The following is a 19,807-nucleotide window of genomic DNA, read 5'->3' on the forward strand; positions in this document are numbered from 1 at the left end:
CAATGCCATGGACCTTCTTAGCTTTTTGTGAAATACAAAATCTCTGTATTTGTTTCTCCTCATCTTACAGGGCAAAGCCCGCAGCCAACAGTAACGACGCAGGCGGAATGGATGACTCGGATTTAGAAAAAATGAAACAGGTAATGTTCTTGTTTGCCCAGTAGCATCACTTATTGACTGGAGGGGCTGTGCCTGACTGGCATTTACACGTCCGTAGAATTGTGACTGACTGTGAATTGTTTTTTTTCTGCAGGAGATCCTGGAAGAGGTGCGAAAAGAACTACAAAAAGTAAAGGAGGAAATAATCGGAGGTGAGAGAATTCTGAACCCTCAAAAAACAACTTTACCCATTTTAACTTCAACATGATTTTGGTTCTTACTGCGTGTTTCTTCTCTCCCGTTTCACAGCCTTTGTTCAGGAGCTGCAAAAGAGAAGCACATAGTTCTGCTGAGTGTCAGGTGTAACAGAGGGATGCGATAGATGGAGTTTGTCCTCCACTGCACCCTCCCTTGTAGCCCAGGGATTTCTTATTTTCTCCTACACATTTTCTCTTTTCTCTCTCTCTCTCTCTCTCTCTGTCTTACACAAACACATGTGAGCATACTTGCTTATGTGTACATCGTGCATATTCACTTCATGTAAATGGTAACCCATGGAACCTCCTCAAGCCGCCATCTGACACTTTTGATGATCACTCACCAATATTGCGGCGGTGGTCCCATCTATCCCATCTCTCCCATGTTCATTCATCCCGTCCCCTCGTGTCCTCTGTGTGTCATCTGAACCAATCCAGAGCACACAGCTACAGCCACAGTTGCTCCTCCAATTTGTCATCATTTATACTCATCATAACCCTCTTTTCTGCAGAAATCCTGCTACTTGTGTCTTCTCATTCTGCTATCAGACGCACCATTTACTGATAGAGCAGTTCTCAGTATTCAGGGACAACGTATTAGTCACATTTTTACTGTAATAGCAAGATGCTGGGATTTGACGACAGACCTTTTATCTCTTTCTCAGTTAGTATACAACTGTTCAACCTCGAACACTGCTACAGTTAGTTAAGTTTAGACATCTGCAAGTAGGTTATGACCTCTAACGGTCATTGGAGGTGCAAAAACGACAGCCGAGGATGGGGAAATACCCCATCCAACTCCCTGACTACTGCAAGAAGAGACAAGCAAAGGAAATCTGATGGACAACCTGAGTGCTGTGAAAGAGGAGTGTGTTGTAGTTTTATGATGTGTGAGAAATGTATTCTCTTTGCATTGCACTTGTTCCGGAGGAAGTGTGACTGTGTGCCACACTGCCTTGACAGACTATTCCCTCTCACTCAAAATGAGATATTATTTGTTAGCCAGTGCAGTGGTCCGATACTGTGCTTCCGCTGGTTTAATTTCTTCCATTCTAGCTATGTTTTCTACTTTCGAAACATGAAAAATGGCCATGATGAGGTCAATTAATTTGGCCATGACCAACTGCCTTGAGAATAAATATATAAATATATATATATAAGGAAAAATATATATTTGTTTTGAGGGAAAATGTTAGCAAAAATGAAATGGTGTTTCTATTTTAATTGAAATGACTGGTGAATGGGTTTTTTTTTTTTTTTTTTTCTTTTTTTGATGATTGTTTTCTTATGAGATGTTATTTTGGGTTTACTGTTTATTTTTTCTAATAGAGTCTAGGCTTTTTACACTGAAATATAAAGAAAACAGCTTAGAGACACTGGATTAGAAATGCCTTTATAGTCGAATACAGCTGCTTCTTGAAATGCATTCCTTTGTCTTGAGTCGTCTTTTGCATCTTATTGTAAAACTGCTTTGATTTCAGACCAGTTCAATTTAGGAATCTGGGGCTGTATTGCACTGCAAACTTCTTGCACAAACTAGTTTGGCCAATATGGACATTTGAGTTACAGCCTGACTTACAAATGTAGTTAAATAGAAATTCTGAATTAACTTTTTTTTTTTTTTAACTTTGTCACATCAGATTGAAAATTTCAACAATGTGGATCCAAACTAAAATCTACGTTGAAGACAGTTAATGTGTGGAGACTGACTACATCTTCACCAACAAGTTCAATTTTTAAAAAATGTTTTTTTTTGCCAAATTTTATAGTTTGCTTGTAGTTTGTATTTCCCAAGCAGGTTTCTCTTGTCTGAAGGTAATTTGTTTGCAAGGAGGTGTATAAAAAAAAAAAAAAAAACAACGAAAACAAACAAAAAAATGGATGGAATTGATGTACACGTGCAAATTGATAGTTTGTTAAAGTTGCTCTCCACTCAATGTTTTTTTTCTTATTCCTTCATTTGGATATTTGGGCTCCACTTTGCAGAATGATGTATGTGCAGAGTTTGATACTAGAAGGCTGTTTTCACATTCATCTGCTGAAAGTGGAAAGTTTCTCTTTGCTCATTGAAAATCCAGTTGTAAAGAGCAGGCCTACAAGCAGGATTCGTGACATCACAAATGGTTTGGAAGCCAGTCGTGGTCCAACATTAAACTTACACATGTGTGATGTGGAAACTTGAAGCCTCCAGTGCATATACACTGAGAATGAACTTTACATTAAAGTAGGAGACATCTTGTGTCCAGCCATTAAACTTTTGAAATGAAAAATATTTGCATATTCATTGATTGTGGAATATTTAATGAGGTAAAAGGAGCAGATGCCAATTTAAGGATTTTATACTTGGTAATTATACTTTTTTTCCTGGACAAAACCATATCAGACACACATTATTGTTCAGGCAGATTATGTGTGTATGTCTTGATATATGTGTTGAGGGGATCTTAAAATTTAAAAAAAAAAAAAAAAAAAAAAGTTACTTTTTGCCAAAAATGACAGTTTGCTTGTAGTTTGTATTTCCCAAGAAACTGGTTTCTCTCGTCTGAAGGTAAATTGTTGGCCGGGAAGTGGAAGGAAAAAAAACCCAACGAAAAACTATATGTATCTATCTTGTGTCCAAAAATATTTGCATATTCGTTGACTGTGGAATTTTTAATGAGGGAGGAGTAGATGCTGATTTAAGGATTTTATACTTGGTAATTGTACATTTTTTTTCCTGGACAAAACCATATCAGACACACATTATTGTTTCAAGCAGTTTGTGTGTATACCATGTGAGGAGGGGATCTTTAAATTTAAAAAAATGTTAGTTTTAGCCAAATTTGACAGTTCGCTCGTAGTTCTTATTTCCCAAGAAGCTGGTTTCTCTTCTCTGAAGGTAAATTGTTGGCCTGAGGGTATTAAAAAAAACAAACAATATGTGGCAGAACTGACGTACATGTACAAATTCAGACTTAGTTAAATGGAGATTTATGCTAAAATTTGTGAAACTGTAAAGAGTTAAAATAGCCTAATTGTATTGTTTTCGCTTTAATTGAAAGAACTGGAAATCGCTCCTACTGGTCATGAGCGCAGGGGCCGCAGCCAGCGTCCCTCCAGAGTTGCCTGGATGCTTCCGGAGTGGGAAGGCTCTCAGCTTGTTTCCGCCGCCATTGCGGATTTTGGACAGAAGATCACTGCCATCCATCGATGCAGTGCCGAAAACACACACAGAAGGGGGACACACTGAACATTTTTATTGACACCAGATTTCAGGAAACACGTCTAACAACACTCCTTATCACCATTTATCGTGTTTTTTTTCTTTCTCCGTTTTCACTGACTGGCTCCGACCTACACGCACAGTGAGGAGGTCGTAGCTAGCGCGGTGCTGCTGCCCAGCTAGCGAGCTGTGTACGGCTACAATTTCAGGACTCCGGAGCAGCCCAAGGAAAGAAAAAACATGGCTCAGATACTACCTATCCGCTTCCAGGAGCACCTGCAGGTATGTGGGCAAACCCTAGTAGCTAAATAAACCTAAAACACTCATTTCTTTGCAACGTTAAACGTCAATACCCGCAGCAAATGAATGACCTCCCCTCCCCCGTTTAGCCAACAGCTAACGGCTAGCTGCGCTCATTCATCGGACTGATGCCGACTTAAAGTTAGCCGCCGTTATCTGTCACCGGTGAGGTGGAGAAACTAATTAACAATAAACACTTCTGCTGACCTTCAGTGTTCAGCTCTTGCGTCTTTGACCTACACATCTCTTCATTTTAGGGTTAGCTATTACATGAGCTAGTAAACCGTTATACAGTTAGTGTGTCGTGAGGGATGTTGGCTGCACGTCATCTAACGTTAGCCATAATAAATGACATTTAACCGTCGACCTGGTCAACAAACTTTGTATTTCAGGTAGCTAGAAGCTGTTAAACCGTGGTCAGTCGCAACAAATGTGATTTTTTTTTTTTTTTGTTAAGAAAAAAGGACACAACTAAGCGAAACATCTCATTTATTAATGTCAGTATGCAGCAGGATTCTGGAAACAATATTGATGGTCATTTTGACAGTGAAACCAACCATTCAATTAAGCTGGAAGCCAAGGATGTAATACTGTATTATGGAGAGAATAAAAAAAAAACAAAGTTCAACGGACTGTCCATTTATTAATTTTACTGGGAAAATTTCACATCCATAAATCAAAGTTCTCGAGGTCTCACAGATTGTTTGAACCTCTCATGATTGAATTTATTTTGACTCTATCATTCATTGCATACCTTTCTGTATAAATAAGTTATTTATCTATTATTATTATTATTGTTATTTTTTATTATTATTATTATTATTATTATTATTACTTTTACCCTCTGTCCTGTTACCATGTCAACTTTATCAACAAATTGAAAGTGAAGTCATGCCTGGTATGTTTATTTCATCATGATGGCTAATTATTTTCTCTTATTGTCTGAAAGGGAATTTTCACCACATTTTATGTGGGTGTCCAATCAGAGTTGATTGTAAATGCAGTCAATTGATAAAGCAATAAATTCCTCAATGTGTGCTATATTGACCCAGAAAGCTGAGTTTTCCTGCTCCCGGAGCCATGCCAGCAATGTCTACATGTACCAGGATGCATTTCTCGCGAGCTTCTGATGCCCAACCCCCAAATCCTTGCATAGTATTGCAAACACAGGCTCTCTCGGGGTTGGTGTCGGCGAAAGCATCCAACAAAAACTGCCCACACTGAAATTCATTGCAGCAGAATGATTCAGTTCTTTTGGCATCGGAGGACAATTTGAGCTAAGGCACCACCAGTCGCTGTTTGCTGTCAGCAGCTCAGGTTCTGGATGGTCCCCGCCATCTGTATCCTCTTGCGTGGCTAATGCAGCGGCGGCTTCTTTCCACTGCATTTCTTCGGCCGTATACTCTGGCTTGAATAAATACAGCTTAATGTCCGAATCAGCCGAAACACTGTAAAATGTATCCTCGCCCATAACATCCTCTGCACTCATATTTGGAGATGCCATTTACGCTGTTGGAAACGTAGCTAGTTTGCAATACAAGCAAAGAGAACAAGGAAGTTTTATTTTTGAGCGGCATCTAGAGCACCCCCCCCGGCTACCCAGAGGCGGAGACTAGAAATCCAAGCTGAAATAGCCTGTAGTTCTTCATTGCCCCCAACTACATCACTCACTGTAGACGTCAAATGACAACGCTGGTGCTGAAAGAACAACGGATTTTGCAGCTGTGCCCCAGAGACACAGAGAATATTGACAACAACTGCAGGCGTTTTTCACATTATATCCCTAATTGGGATAAATAGAGATAAGGTTGAAAATTGGCAAAATTGCCCTTTAATGTCACATATGTTGTAAGTGATGCTTTCTATAAATTAAGTGGAGAAAAATCATGGTCAGCTGCAGTCTGGCTGGACTCTGCCAATAACGTCACACATAGGCATTATGTCATCATGACAGACTATTTTTACAGATGACATCAGACACTATTGTCATTTTGTTGGGGTTTCTATCTATGAAAACCTCACCCAGGTTTACAAGGTGAACCAGGTGGTCAAAGCCTTCAGTCAAAAATGGCATCATCATTTTTCCCTGGGAACGGATGAGAGTCAGTTGAGTTGAGGTCAAGCTCAGCTGCCCCATCTCAGCTTCTGACTGTGTGCGATTATTAGATGTGCTTGGTGTTATCACAAAATATTTAAACACAAGATGAAACCCCACAGGGGGCAGTTTTCCTACTATGACCATGCAATTTAGATCACCTGGGGGGGGGGATACATTACATAGTCCAAGTACTGTACAATTACAACTCAGTGCAGTAATAGATACAACAACAAAGCCCCCATAAGCCTGGGAAAACTCATGCCCACCAGACAAGAGTGAGTGCTCTTGACTTACCAGAGTTTAATATCAACATGGGTACTTGTTGCTTTAGGTTCTTACCTTGTGAGGCAGCTTGATTTGCGAGATCATGCAAGAATCCATCTTGTCAGGCTTCAAGTTATGCGCTTGTGTTAGACGGTGATAGACGGTGATAGACAGATGGTTCATCGAATCACCTGCCAAGTATTTTTTGGAAATGCGTGCCCTTTTCCAAACAGTTTCCAAGGACGATTTCTCAGATGGTTCTGTGTAACAAACCATCTGGCGCATCAGGTTATTACGTTCTGTTGTGCCAAGAATTGGCAAAAGTTGCCTTTGCATCTTTAAACAAACATAGGTCAGGTTATGGCTTATGGGACAATTAGAAATATAAGACCATCATCCGAGTTATAATAATCCTAGTTATAACTATAATATAATGTATGTTTTTTGAGTTTATCTTGAACTGATTCTATGGATGATGCTGGTTGAGTTGTTTTGTTATATAATATCATTTCCTCCTGTTCACTTGGCCTCCTGCATATTTGCTATTTTGACAAAAAAACCCTCAATGAAAATAAGTCCTGTACTTAATTGTATCATACCTGATATTTTTTGTAGTAAACACTCATGTGTTCATATCTCAGCTCCAGAACCTGGGGATCAACCCAGCCAACATCGGATTCAGCACTCTAACCATGGAGTCCGACAAGTTCATCTGTATAAGGGAGAAGGTGGGTGAGCAGGCCCAGGTTGTCATCATTGATATGGCGGACCCCAACAATCCCATCCGCAGGCCCATCTCTGCAGACAGCGCCATCATGAATCCTGCCAGCAAAGTTATTGCCCTTAAAGGTAAGCTCTGACTAAAATGCATATGTAGTGCTGTTAGCACATAGCTTTATGTGCCACCTAGAGAGGAGTGTGCTATGTTTCTGAAAACACATAGACTAAAAAGTAAACCTGTTAAAAGTTTTGGCTAGTCACATACCTTGCTACAATGCTTTTCCAAAACATTGGGCCATTTGTGTAAATTTCGTTTTGTGTTGTCAGTCAGTTATGTAGTTGTTAAAGTCTGCTTTTCATTTTAATGTCCATATGTAGGCCACCCCATCTGTTTGTCAAAACGAGTAAATAGAGCATCTAAAGTGTAGTGTAACAAATTTAAATTTACGGACACATTGATATTTCAGGAAAAGTAGCTCTCGTATTAGTGCTAGGAAAATGTCATGCTGTCATGAATGCTTTGTCTATTTTGCTTGTTTTTGCTCTTTTTTTCATTTCTTACTGCTTTCTTATGTTTGCAGACGGTGAGTTGAATTTTACATATCATGAGTTGTCAAAGTGTAATCCTGTATGCACTGTCTTGAAATGTATGCACAATACTGACAATAGTTATAATGAATGCTTGAATTAATAATGATAACAAAAACAGGGCATAGCCAAATTAAGAGGGCAGCTGAAAGGACTATATCTTTTTATTTGTTTTTTGTGTGTATGTGTTTGTCCAGTTTGCTACACTCGACATATTTTATATTACAGCTGGCCATTTTCTAAAACATACTATACTTTATAGTATATACTATACTACTACTACTATATATATACTTTAGATTTTTAGTTATTTTCACCATTAGGCTCAGTACAGTATGAAAATAAGCACTTTAAGGATTAAATCTTGCTTCAGACAGGTAATCCATCACAATGAACATCCCGCCCACATGTATTTTTGTCAGAGTAACTGTATTGTTGTGTGGTAATCATAGACTGTATGTTTATAGTGGTAATTTAGTTGAATGAACACTGATTGAAGTAGACTCTCAAATGGCAAACCTGAAAGCAAACACACACAGTGAGAAGACAACAATGTGAATCAGGAATCTTTAGATCTTTAGTTTTTCCTTTGTTATCTTTGAGCTGTCAGTCACAACCTGAAGGCACCACATAACCTTTTGCCAGAAGGTTGCCTTTGAAGAAAAAAAATGTTATCAAACAAAAAAAACATCATTGACTTATCAGGTGAATATTCAGAAATGATACAGTGTTATGTGCTTTGGAAAATGGTTGGTAGTAATGTATAGTATGCTTGTAGTAAAAGGGCTAAAACATGCAGAAAAATTATATGGTCATTTAAACAATGGCAAAATCAAGCAAGCATTGACATGTAGGTCACAGTCTTAATCAGTGTCCTGTCAATAAACAGTAGGCTAGTATGTATTTGCTATCATATGGGCAGGTGGCTTATTCCATAAGAAACGTGTGCCACTGGCCTTTGATGTTACACTATTATAGCGACTGGTAGTCAGTACTTGCACAGACTCTGCACACTGCACTAGTGAACCAGATCTCTGATAAAAACACAAGCATCAGTATGGAAATACAAAATATTTTAGATCATGGGGAAAATAAATGATTTTTGGTTTTGTGTGTTAGACAGGCTTTTTTCACAGTAGACATTTTTACTTGTCATAGTAGGAAAAACACAAGTGTTCCTAATAAGATCAACAATGGCTCTGTTCTGTTGATGTTCCCCAGTAAGCTATCATGATGGTGATGCTGAGCCAGCATACACAACACCAGGACTCTAAAACTGAAGCAGCTAAATGAAAATTAGTTTTTTTTTTTCATTTTTTGTTTTATTTACACCTGTGCTTTTCCTACTGTGACATGTCAAATTTTCCTCAATGAAAAATTGCCTGCTGATAGGGAGAGGAATATTTACCAATATTGAACCCTAGAACAGTTTCTTAACAGAAGAGCCAGAGTTTTGATAGGTCTATGTGTATCTTTGAAAGCCACTATGTGTAGGATTAGAACATTTCTGACCTAGAAGTCTCCAAATGGTAGTATCAAATACACAATGTCATACAGCAATGCACGAAAGAATGGCACGGAAAAAAACACAACAGTTAACATAATGTAAATTAGGAACAATTTATCAATAAAACAAAAGGCTGATTCACACAACCACTGGGTCTATTCCAGAGACAGAGAGCTTGCAAGTGGATGAAGAGAGAGAGAGAGAAACTGAACTGAAACTTAACTTTGCTTGGTTCTTATTTCATATTAGGTAATTCTGTGGTTTAGCAATATTATCTATGAAACTACAGTTGCAGACTCATGTTTTTGAGAACGATGATCACTTTGGATTAACCGGTGACAGCAGTCGCATTAATAAATCAAATGAGTGCCATAATGCAATCAATAACAAGTCTTACTGGTGTGCCTGAAAACACTGCAATCAGTGATCAAAGTGCTTTCTTTTGATCACAAACTACACATTGGGCCTGTACAAACATGCCAAAATCTGTATTCTTATCAAAGGCTAACATGGCCCAAAATCATACAATTTTGTGCAAACAACCACTTGCAGAGTATTATTCTACATTATATGTTTTGACTGGATTTACTGACATCCACATTATGTCAGAGGATTAGTCTTAAATGCCTTACAAAATGTATGCTTTAGTATGATTTGATTAATATTTGTTAAGGTGCAGTTCAAACAAAGAAGCTGATTAAAGAACAAAATCTGCATTATTTCTGTACTTTTTCATACACGTTCAGTGTTTGTGCTGTATACCAATTATTGATATTCACTTAAAACTACACAGCAGGCAGTGAATTTTTACAATGTAGTGTTTTTTTTATTTCAGAAACATCACTGTACCTCCCAATTTCGATGGCGAGGCATTTTCTTTCATATGCTGTGTTAATTATGAATCAGTTAATTATAGGGTTTAGTTTGGTTGGAGCTTGCTTGGGCTTGAATTAAACCCAAAAGATATGCCTTGGGTCCAAAGAATTATAGGGTCTTTCCTCCAGTGAGACTGAATTGGAGGAAAAAACAGAATGGGTGTGAGTGCATCCGTCCAGCATCCCTCCCATCATCACATCTGTTTGTGTGCTTTGTGGTCTTCTTTTGCTAATCTGCATTCAGACCCAACCCAAATTCCAACATCCCTCATTTTAGGATTACATTTTGATGTGAATCCCGTAAGAGCTATGATAACAGGCCTGGAGTTTCATTTGTCTAGTAGGTGGTAGGGGCAGAGGGCGGGAAATTATGATTGTACTGGGCATTGTGTTTTTCTGCAGAAGTTGGTTCCTAATTGATCTGGTTTTGGGTGAAAAGCATTGAACCATTGTACCACAACACCCAGGAAAACCTTTCTTAATCTAGTTGAGAATCTCAGTAGGCATTAGTAGTAGTCATATTCCTAATCCAACATTCTGACCGAAAATAGCACTGTGTTTAAAAAAAATGTAAAGGGTTGCATTAATGGAGCTACTACAGGTACCGCTGAAAAGATGAAATACAATCCACTCCAGGGCTATCATTTGAGTAATAGATCGATGAATTTGAAGGCTAAACACGCAGCAAAACACTGCACAACAATGTGTAATATTAAGAGACAGGATTTTACAACTATGGAAAGATGTTATAGTGACAATACTACCCAAAGTCGTCTTAACTTGTACATATTGGATTGGTCAATGCTGCGCCTTCTAGGATGATGTTGCAAAAGTTGAACCAGGTTTGACTTTTTTGCTGGACAATACTGCATCAATGCAGTGGTCCCATTGAAATGAACAGGAAAGCTGTGTTTTTTTAAGGCAGTGCTGTTGTCGGTCTGAACACGGTCTTATTCTGTTTGAGTCTCTAAAATTGAAAATTTGTTTTGTAGATGAGTAATAACTTAAAATGTCCACATTATCACCAGGGGTTTGCATATTCAGCCTCAACTGAATGTATTTCTCCTGCACAGTTGATTGCGTCAGACCTAACTGAATGCAGATCTACCACTATTAGTGGTTGCCCTTTTGTTGGTCTTGCCTCTTGTTTTGACACTGGTACTGGCTTGTTGTTTGGTGCTTTGGTGTTACTCAAACCAAACCCTGACTACCAACATTTCTCTATCAATTGGAATTTGGTATGCCCAAATGGTATGATTTTTTTTTCCCCTCAAAGTCTGCTGTTGGTTGTGTGTGGTATCTTTAGTCACTAGATTTGACTGTTTTATTGTTATAAGAATGTTTAGAAGGGTCACAATCACACATCTGGGTCACTTTACGTTAACCTGGGCTCTGAATATTTACAGCGGCAAAGACCCTGCAGATCTTCAACATTGAGATGAAGAGCAAGATGAAGGCTCACACGATGACAGATGACGTGACCTTCTGGAAGTGGATCTCCCTCAACACCGTTGCCCTGGTCACAGACAACGCAGTCTACCACTGGAGCATGGAGGGTGACTCTCAGCCAATCAAAGTCTTTGACCGCCACTCCAGCCTGGCAGGCTGCCAGATCATTAACTACCGCACTGACGCCAAACAGAAATGGTTGCTGCTCATCGGCATTTCAGCACAGGTAAATAAACTGCATGGCTGAAGACTTGCTTCATCCTGATAATTACTAATTACTTCTGCTTAATATTGTCAACACATTTGCTAATCACTATATCATACTACTTTGTCTTCTTTTCAGAAAACAATTATTTTATTACTGGAATGCTCCAATGCCATGTTTCTCAGTGTAGCAGGAAGTAGAAAGTCTTGAATTCACATTTAATGTTTTTGAAAGGATCGGTCTGACTCAAATTCTAAAGTCATTTAGTTAGTTTCTCTGTTGGGGTTAATTCAGTCCATCAGAGATTCCCAGTATGATTATCAAGAACCTTGAAATAAAGTCCTTAGCAGCATACTTTTATTTAATAACATATTAATTAGCAAAAAATATCTTAATGCTACTTAAAATCACAGACAACTTTGACCTAACTCTTTCCTCTTCAGCAAAACCGTGTTGTTGGAGCGATGCAGCTATACTCAGTGGACAGGAAGGTGTCTCAGCCCATCGAGGGTCATGCTGCTGGCTTTGCGCAGTTCAAGATGGAGGACAATACCGAAGAGTCAACTCTGTTCTGCTTTGCTGTGCGAGGACAGGCAGGGGGAAAGGTAAGATTTACTGACACTGCAAAGTGTCAGGCAGACTACTGCAATAATAAAAAAAAAAAATCAATATGGACTCATTTGAAAAGTGGAAATCAATCACACATAGAAAAGTGCTCAGGAATATACAGAATCCATATCAAATTTACTGGATTAAAGAAATCTCCCCTTGCAACCTGACTTTGTCTGCTTTTTATCTAAATGCCTTTTTGCGTCTAGCTGCATATCATTGAAGTGGGGACTCCACCGACTGGGAACCAGCCATTTCCAAAGAAAGCTGTGGATGTTTTCTTTCCTCCAGAAGCCCAGAATGACTTCCCCGTCGCCATGCAGGTACAGAAACTAATATGAGCAGACTTTTAGTGCCCATACTTGTTGCCTGTTTGTCTTGGTTCTGCAAACAATAGTGTCACAGCCATGATTTCCTGTTTCCCACCATAGAAAGAGGGCTACATATGAGTTCACATGTCGTTACTTTAAGATTTTCTTAAAGGGGTATTTAGAAAACAAAAGTATGCTGTTGATGTGTGTATTGCTGTTGAAGTTGTTATTTAAGAGCCGTTTAAACATGAAGCTGCTTCTCATTCAGTGTTGGACCAAATATCTGATGTGTTAAAATCGCACCATTTCTGAGCTGCCCCTAAGTGTGTTACCACCATCCACCTGCCATTCACAGTTGGTCTACAGCTGCATTTACCACCCAAACTGTCTCATCATAACAAAATCCACAGGGTCATGTTCTGATTGTGGCCTCTTTAGTAGAGTTCACAAGCATGGGGTTCAATGTCTTGCTCAAGGTCATTTTGAGAATGATCTGTTTGTTTATTTTTAGGTGTTCTTATTTTTCTATTCCTGTACTTCTATCTAGATCAGTTCCAAGCAAGATGTAGTCTTTCTCATCACCAAATATGGCTACATCCACCTGTATGACCTAGAGACTGGAACCTGTATCTACATGAACAGGATCAGCGGGGAGACCATTTTTGTCACTGCCCCTCACGAGCCCACTGCTGGTATCATTGGGGTCAACAGGAAAGGACAGGTACTGTATATTTCAGTTATAGTCTCCTGTCCCTTCATATATCATGTCCTCTAATACGGTCAAATTTGTGCTGATATTAAACTCTCTGTCATTGTTTTATTTGCTAAATTTGGTAAGGATTCAATAAATGGCTGTAATGATCCTTTATTCTGCTAGGTTGACAAAATTATTTCCATTGCAAAGTAGGGTTCTCACATTAAACATACATTTAAATATTGTTATTAAATGTTAATTGTAAACAATGTTGGACAGACATTAGCAAAAGTCTCAGTATGTGTTTATAAATACTAGATTCTTGTCCATGTTGGCCTATTATTTCTGACATTTGTTGGTGATTCATTTTCCCTGTGATATGTCAGTGTGGGTCCTTGGTTGTTGTTGTGTGACCTTGACTGTGGAAATCTCTGTGAAAATATCAGGCTGTAGCAGCATCTTTGGTGTCAGGCAGCATGTGACAGCCACAGCAGGAGGGCTAAGCTTGGCCGGCCAGAATACACAATCTAATCCTGTTATTGCTCTTGGCTCTCGCCTGCAGGTCTACCATATACAGCTCAATGTGTTGTACACACACACACACGCACACAAAATGTAACACTACACGCAACAACATGAGGTAATCCCTGCGTGTAATTTAGGAATGTGACAAGTACACGTCTTAGGATGTAATTCACTTAAAGCTATTTTTGCATACAAAGGTGTGTGCGAAGAAGTTGAACTTGGTTTCAAATTCAAGTGTACCGACATTTCTCTGTAAATGAAAAGTGTACCATGTTTATACAGGCAGGTGTCACATTGTTGCAAATACTTCTTAATATTTGCATTCCCTTGCATTTGTGGTACCTAACCCAGGACAAGTTAGTGAATGTGTTCTGGGTGAAGAAAGACTCCTTTTGGATCACAACTTATGGACATTTGCTGTAGTGGTAATTGTTTTTTGGTTTTTTTTGAGAGGATTTAGAAATAAGATACATTAAACACAACATTGTTCTATCTTCAGGAACAAATCACATCAGTTAGGCATCATCTGTTGTGTATTGATAATAAAACATGAAAATGTGCTTTTCCAGGTGTTGTCAGTGTGCGTGGAGGAGGAAAACATCATTCCCTACATCACCAATGTGCTCCAGAACCCAGACCTGGCTCTCCGCATGGCTGTCCGTAACAACCTTGCCGGTGCTGAGGAGCTGTTTGCCCGCAAGTTCAACACCCTCTTTGCAGCAGGGAATTACTCAGAAGCTGCCAAGGTGGCAGCCAATGCACCTAAGGTAAAGCCAGTGTGCCACCAACCGTGCACACAGAGCTGGGTCAAACAAAGTGACCTCACCCACAGTCCAACTAATACAAGCTCAGACTGTGTAGACTAAGCAGATTTCTGCAGCTTAGCATGACAATAAACATCCAGATTTTGTTAGGTATATGTGCCAATCTAAACAAGTTTAGATTGGCATCAAAATAGTTTAAAAGCCAAATTCAGTAGGGGTTAGGAAATGGTTAAGCTTTGTTTTTTAACACCATGGTTGTCATCAAGTTCTCCACTGTAAAATGCTGGTCAAAGCTTCATTGGTTGGTTGTTTTTAGTTGTTGAAAAGCATTTTATTTATGTAAAGTAATCCTGTGAAACATGTGACGCATTCATGTTTCTATATCTGGACAGCAGGATTGAACAGTCAGATAAATTGGGTATTCAGTCTTTGTGGTGAAAATTATCTTTATTTTTTGTACTTTTTTGTCTCCTTTGGTCTGAGAACTTACATTATACATCCTATGTTCACTATAGTCACTAATGGTCACCCAATGTTATGTAACTCTATATCACCACTATTCTTCTAGGCAATGCTCAAAGGTGACTTCTCCCTCACACTATTTAACCTGAACCTTCCACTGTTTTTCTTTACATCCATCTTTCTTCTCAAGGGTATCCTGCGGACCCCAGACACCATCCGTAGGTTCCAGAGCGTTCCAGCCCAACCAGGCCAGAGGTCTCCATTGCTCCAGTACTTTGGCATCTTATTGGATCAAGGCCAACTTAACAAGTTTGAGTCTCTGGAACTGTGCAGGCCTGTCTTGCAGCAAGGCCGTAAGCAGTTGCTAGAGAAATGGCTGAAAGAGGACAAGGTATGTGCTCAGTGGGTCGTTTTATAGTGAATTCAGAAACACATCCACTCTTTAGAAAACAGTCACCATAGAGCCAAAGCCCTGGGCTGACTAAGCACTCAACACATTAATAGCTTTATTCCTTAGCAAGAAATCCATCATTTCGGGGGAAGAAAGACTGTCTTTCCATAAGTTTAGTACCATGATGGCAAAACACACTGCTGGTTACTGTTAAAGTCAGTTAGTTGGCTGCTCTACTTCTACAATTACCACTACACTTCTGGTTTCAGTTATGTGCATTTTTGAGCACAGAATCATCTGTTTTTCAAAGAATTGATTTGTGTATTAAAGACAGGAACATTTTTGTAAAATCGATAAATAGTTGGTCAGGAATCAAATTTTGCAAGTAAACATGGTGCTGCCATCCAATGTGATTAATGTTACACTCCCAGTTCTGACAAACACAGCGTCAGTGCAGAGGCTTGAGGATTACACATAAAGCTAGTTTGGGAATTCTGTGTTCTTGGAAAAGGTTTAAGTGCATGTTTATCTGATTTAGTCCTCTTGGCTCTTCATTTGTTCTGTATTGTACTGCTTTTAAACCCTTAATTTATCTCTGATGGTACTATGTGTGTGTGTGTGTGTGTGTGTGCACGTGTGTGTGTGTGTGTGTGTGTGTGTGCGTGCGCATGTGCATGTGTGTTTACAGCTGGAATGCTCTGAGGAGCTTGGAGACTTGGTGAAGTCTGTAGATCCCACTCTTGCCCTCAGTGTCTACCTCAGAGCTAACGTCCCCAATAAGGTCATTCAGTGCTTTGCAGAGACTGGCCAGTTCCAGAAGATTGTTCTCTACGCCAAGAAGGTAACAATGCCTGATCTTATGTTCTTCCATATTTATCTTAAATAATAGATAAAGAGTGAGATGCAGAGAAGTGAGAGAGAAGAATTTGATCTTATGAAACACTGTGGACTCACTTGTGTTGTGGACTTTGGTCCACCATTGTCTGTACATCACTTGAACCCTTCATTGATGAAGGGTTTTATTGTGTTTGCATTTACTGAATTGTTTATGATTAAATTTAATACTTTACAATTCTAATAAGATAAGATCTGTCCTCTGTAGGTGGGATACACTCCAGACTGGATCTTCCTGCTAAGGAACGTAATGCGGATCAGCCCAGAACAGGGCCTTCAGTTCTCCCAGATGTTGGTACAGGATGAGGAGCCACTTGCTGACATTACACAGGTAAAACCAAATATCTTAAAATTCACACTACAAGCACCTACATATCCAGGAAATAAATATCTTTATAACCTGCCAAATTGATTCCCAATCAACAGTTTAAGTAAAGGATAAATATAGGTTAAAAAAAAAGAAAGAAATATACAGTTAGTTGTGAGGGGTTTGACATACGTGATTATTTCTCTCTTTTGTCTCCAGATTGTCGACGTCTTCATGGAGTACAACCTGATCCAGCAGTGCACATCCTTCCTGCTAGATGCTCTGAAGAACAACAGGCCCATGGAGGGACCACTTCAGACACGTCTGCTGGAAATGAATTTGGTCCATGCACCACAGGTACACAAACATGGAAACATCAGACCTAAATAACGCAAATGATCGCAATGAGTGTTTAGCTTTAACCTACACGGAAAACGAGATGATCAATTGGTTTAACCCAATCTAGAATTGGACCACCGCAGTTTACTTTGGCTGACAGAAGTCTTAATTGCAAAATGAACTCAATTATCTTATTTAGTTACAAATTCATGATTGTGAGTTATCTATAACTTTAACTGGCTTTATGAGTCAGACTTTTTCCTTATTTTTAAATCACACATTTTGAAACTAACCCTGTAGGTTTCTTTCTTCCTTAAAAAGTGTCTCACAGTGCTTCCCTTTCCAAAAAATTTAACTGTCTTCCGCCATCTGTTAGAAAATTACGCTTCTTGTTAACTAGACTTTAAATCATTTTGAAATATCTTTGTCCCTGTGTCTTGTCTTGCAGGTTGCAGACGCCATCCTGGGCAACCAGATGTTCACCCATTATGATCGTGCACATGTGGCACAGCTGTGTGAGAAGGCTGGTCTCCTGCAAAGGGCGCTGGAGCATTACACCGACTTATACGACATTAAGCGTGCTGTGGTACACACACACCTCCTCAACCCAGAGGTACAGCATAAACAGAGGAACACATGGAAATAGTATTAGAAAAAAATATAATAATAATAGAAAGTAATGCAATGGAAAGTAGATTAAATGTTTCTAATCCTGTTTTCCACAAGTGCTCATTTGAAAAACATATATTGATGTATTTTGATTCATTGGTTTATTATTACACTATTACTCTTTCCATTGCTGATTGTTTTCTGTTTGTCCTTGCAGTGGCTGGTGAATTTCTTTGGCTCCTTGTCAGTGGAGGACTCTTTGGAGTGTCTTAGGGCCATGCTGTCTGCCAACATCCGCCAGAACCTGCAGATCTGTGTCCAGGTCGCCTCCAAGTACCATGAGCAACTCTCCACTCAGTCCCTCACCGAACTCTTTGAGTCCTTCAAAAGCTTTGAGGGTAAGCTCGGAGATTGCAAAGACCCAATCAAGCTGTTAATTTTAAATTATAAAAGACACCTTTTAAAAAATACAGGTTATTTCTGTTGATTGTGACATGCTTTTGTCTTCCAGGTTTGTTTTATTTCCTGGGTTCCATTGTGAACTTCAGCCAGGACCCCGAGGTTCACTTCAAATATATTCAGGCTGCTTGCAAGACGGGCCAGATCAAAGAGGTGGAGAGAATCTGCAGAGAGAGTAACTGTTACGACCCTGAGCGTGTGAAGAACTTCCTCAAGGTCAGGAATGGACCAGTACTGCTGCACTGTCAGAACATTAGTGTAAACCTTTTCACTATCAACATGATCTAACCTGTCATTTATTAGTCAATACTAATGTTCAATGTTTTTTTCTACAGGAAGCTAAGCTGACTGACCAGCTGCCTTTGATCATTGTGTGTGACCGCTTCGATTTTGTCCATGATCTGGTCCTGTACCTGTACCGCAACAGCCTGCAGAAATACATTGAGATCTATGTGCAAAAGGTATATTGCTACTTTCCTGGCCTGAGAAAACTGGTCTTTTATATCCAGAACAATAAATAGTTTAACAGTTGACACAACATACATTAAAAGTCTGCCATCTGTGGAATTGCAAACCTTGCCTGCCATTTCACCATCTCGCTGTCCTTCATTAATATTAAGGACATTGTTGTGCATTTGTCCTCACCTGGATTGAAACATGTAACTGCAAGATCATTTATTTCAGGTGAACCCAAGCCGTCTGCCAGTAGTCATTGGAGGTTTACTGGATGTGGATTGTGCTGAGGATGTGATTAAGAACCTGATCATGGTGGTGAGAGGGCAGTTTTCCACAGACGAACTGGTCGCTGAAGTGGAGAAAAGAAATCGGTAAGAAGAAAGAAACTAATTCAACTGTATAGCAATATTTGAATCATTCAGTCAACCCGTCACATCTTATAGAGTCATGAGTCAGTAGATGTTTTTCCTCTCCAAACCAGTGTAACCTTAACTGTGTGTCTTTCTCCAGACTGAAGCTGCTGCTGCCTTGGTTGGAGGCTCGTATTCATGAAGGTTGTGAGGAACCTGCAACCCACAACGCCCTGGCCAAGATTTACATCGACAGCAACAACAACCCAGAACGCTTCCTGAGGGAGAACCCCTTCTACGACAGCCGTGTGGTGGGCAAGTACTGTGAGAAGAGAGACCCCCACCTGGCCTGTGTGGCCTACGAAAGAGGACAGTGTGACCAGGAGCTAATTAATGTGAGTTTACACTGGAATCATATTTCTTTGATAATGACAAATGGAATAAGTCTAAATAAGTTTTTCTAAAATGCATACCTTACGACATGAACGCTTGTGCATTATTTAAAAACTCCATCTGGGGTCATTAGAGGACAAGAATGTCTGCGTTAAAAAACTGCCATAAAAATATTATATAGTAATATAATTTTCCACTTTCAATGAGTTAATTTTTTAACAAACATCAGTCCTGATAATAACTATCAAATATTCATTCGTTTTCAGGATTTTAACCCTTTAAATGCCAGTTTGTTTACATAATACAACTGTTTTTTTATGACAAAAACATAAAAAATGAATTATTTTCCATAAACTAAATGCAAAGGGGATTCTTTGGGGGGGATTATCACAGTCTGGGATATATCAATGATTAGCAACAACATTGATTTTTTATGCATTATTATTTTTTGTGCAGTATTGGTTAAAGAATCCCACCTGATCATATAGTTTATGTAAAATGTCAACATTTTTTTAATTACTCCTATTACCCCCAAATATTTTACCTTCTAATAGCCTATTACCTTATTTTGCTCTAAAAAATAAAGCAAAAATACAAGTTCACTCTGAACAAGAGCAGATTTATTTATTATTAACATTCAGAACAGAAATAGTATGTGAGAAAGAGAGTTCAATTCACAT

The 19,807-nt window shown here is 39.1% G+C and overlaps 2 protein-coding genes across 4 annotated transcripts in view; both read left to right on the forward strand.

The window, feature by feature from the left end:
• vaspb (vasodilator stimulated phosphoprotein b) overlaps positions 1-1,782 on the forward strand; it is a 28,291-nt gene extending 26,509 nt beyond the window's left edge. For all 3 annotated transcript variants that reach the window (XM_042415155.1, XM_042415154.1, XM_042415156.1), the window contains 3 exons: positions 71-140; positions 254-311; positions 409-1,782. In XM_042415155.1, the coding sequence (XP_042271089.1) occupies positions 71-140; positions 254-311; positions 409-443 (163 nt within the window). In that variant the 3' untranslated portion in view covers positions 444-1,782. The remainder of the gene's footprint in view (positions 1-70; positions 141-253; positions 312-408) is intronic.
• Positions 1,783-3,489: 1,707 nt separating this feature from the next.
• LOC121899311 (clathrin heavy chain 1-like) overlaps positions 3,490-19,807 on the forward strand; it is a 30,167-nt gene continuing 13,849 nt past the window's right edge. The window contains exons 1-17 of the mRNA XM_042415033.1: positions 3,490-3,840; positions 6,862-7,069; positions 11,317-11,585; positions 12,008-12,169; positions 12,383-12,496; positions 13,032-13,205; positions 14,273-14,470; positions 15,120-15,320; positions 16,009-16,161; positions 16,423-16,545; positions 16,741-16,878; positions 17,309-17,473; positions 17,687-17,867; positions 17,981-18,144; positions 18,264-18,389; positions 18,613-18,755; positions 18,895-19,129. Of these exons, the coding sequence (XP_042270967.1) occupies positions 3,799-3,840; positions 6,862-7,069; positions 11,317-11,585; positions 12,008-12,169; positions 12,383-12,496; positions 13,032-13,205; positions 14,273-14,470; positions 15,120-15,320; positions 16,009-16,161; positions 16,423-16,545; positions 16,741-16,878; positions 17,309-17,473; positions 17,687-17,867; positions 17,981-18,144; positions 18,264-18,389; positions 18,613-18,755; positions 18,895-19,129 (2,796 nt within the window). The 5' untranslated portion in view covers positions 3,490-3,798. The remainder of the gene's footprint in view (positions 3,841-6,861; positions 7,070-11,316; positions 11,586-12,007; positions 12,170-12,382; positions 12,497-13,031; positions 13,206-14,272; positions 14,471-15,119; positions 15,321-16,008; positions 16,162-16,422; positions 16,546-16,740; positions 16,879-17,308; positions 17,474-17,686; positions 17,868-17,980; positions 18,145-18,263; positions 18,390-18,612; positions 18,756-18,894; positions 19,130-19,807) is intronic.

The sequence above is a fragment of the Thunnus maccoyii genome, chromosome 6 (genome assembly GCF_910596095.1).
Source record: "Thunnus maccoyii chromosome 6, fThuMac1.1, whole genome shotgun sequence".
NCBI classification, from domain to species: domain Eukaryota; kingdom Metazoa; phylum Chordata; class Actinopteri; order Scombriformes; family Scombridae; genus Thunnus; species Thunnus maccoyii.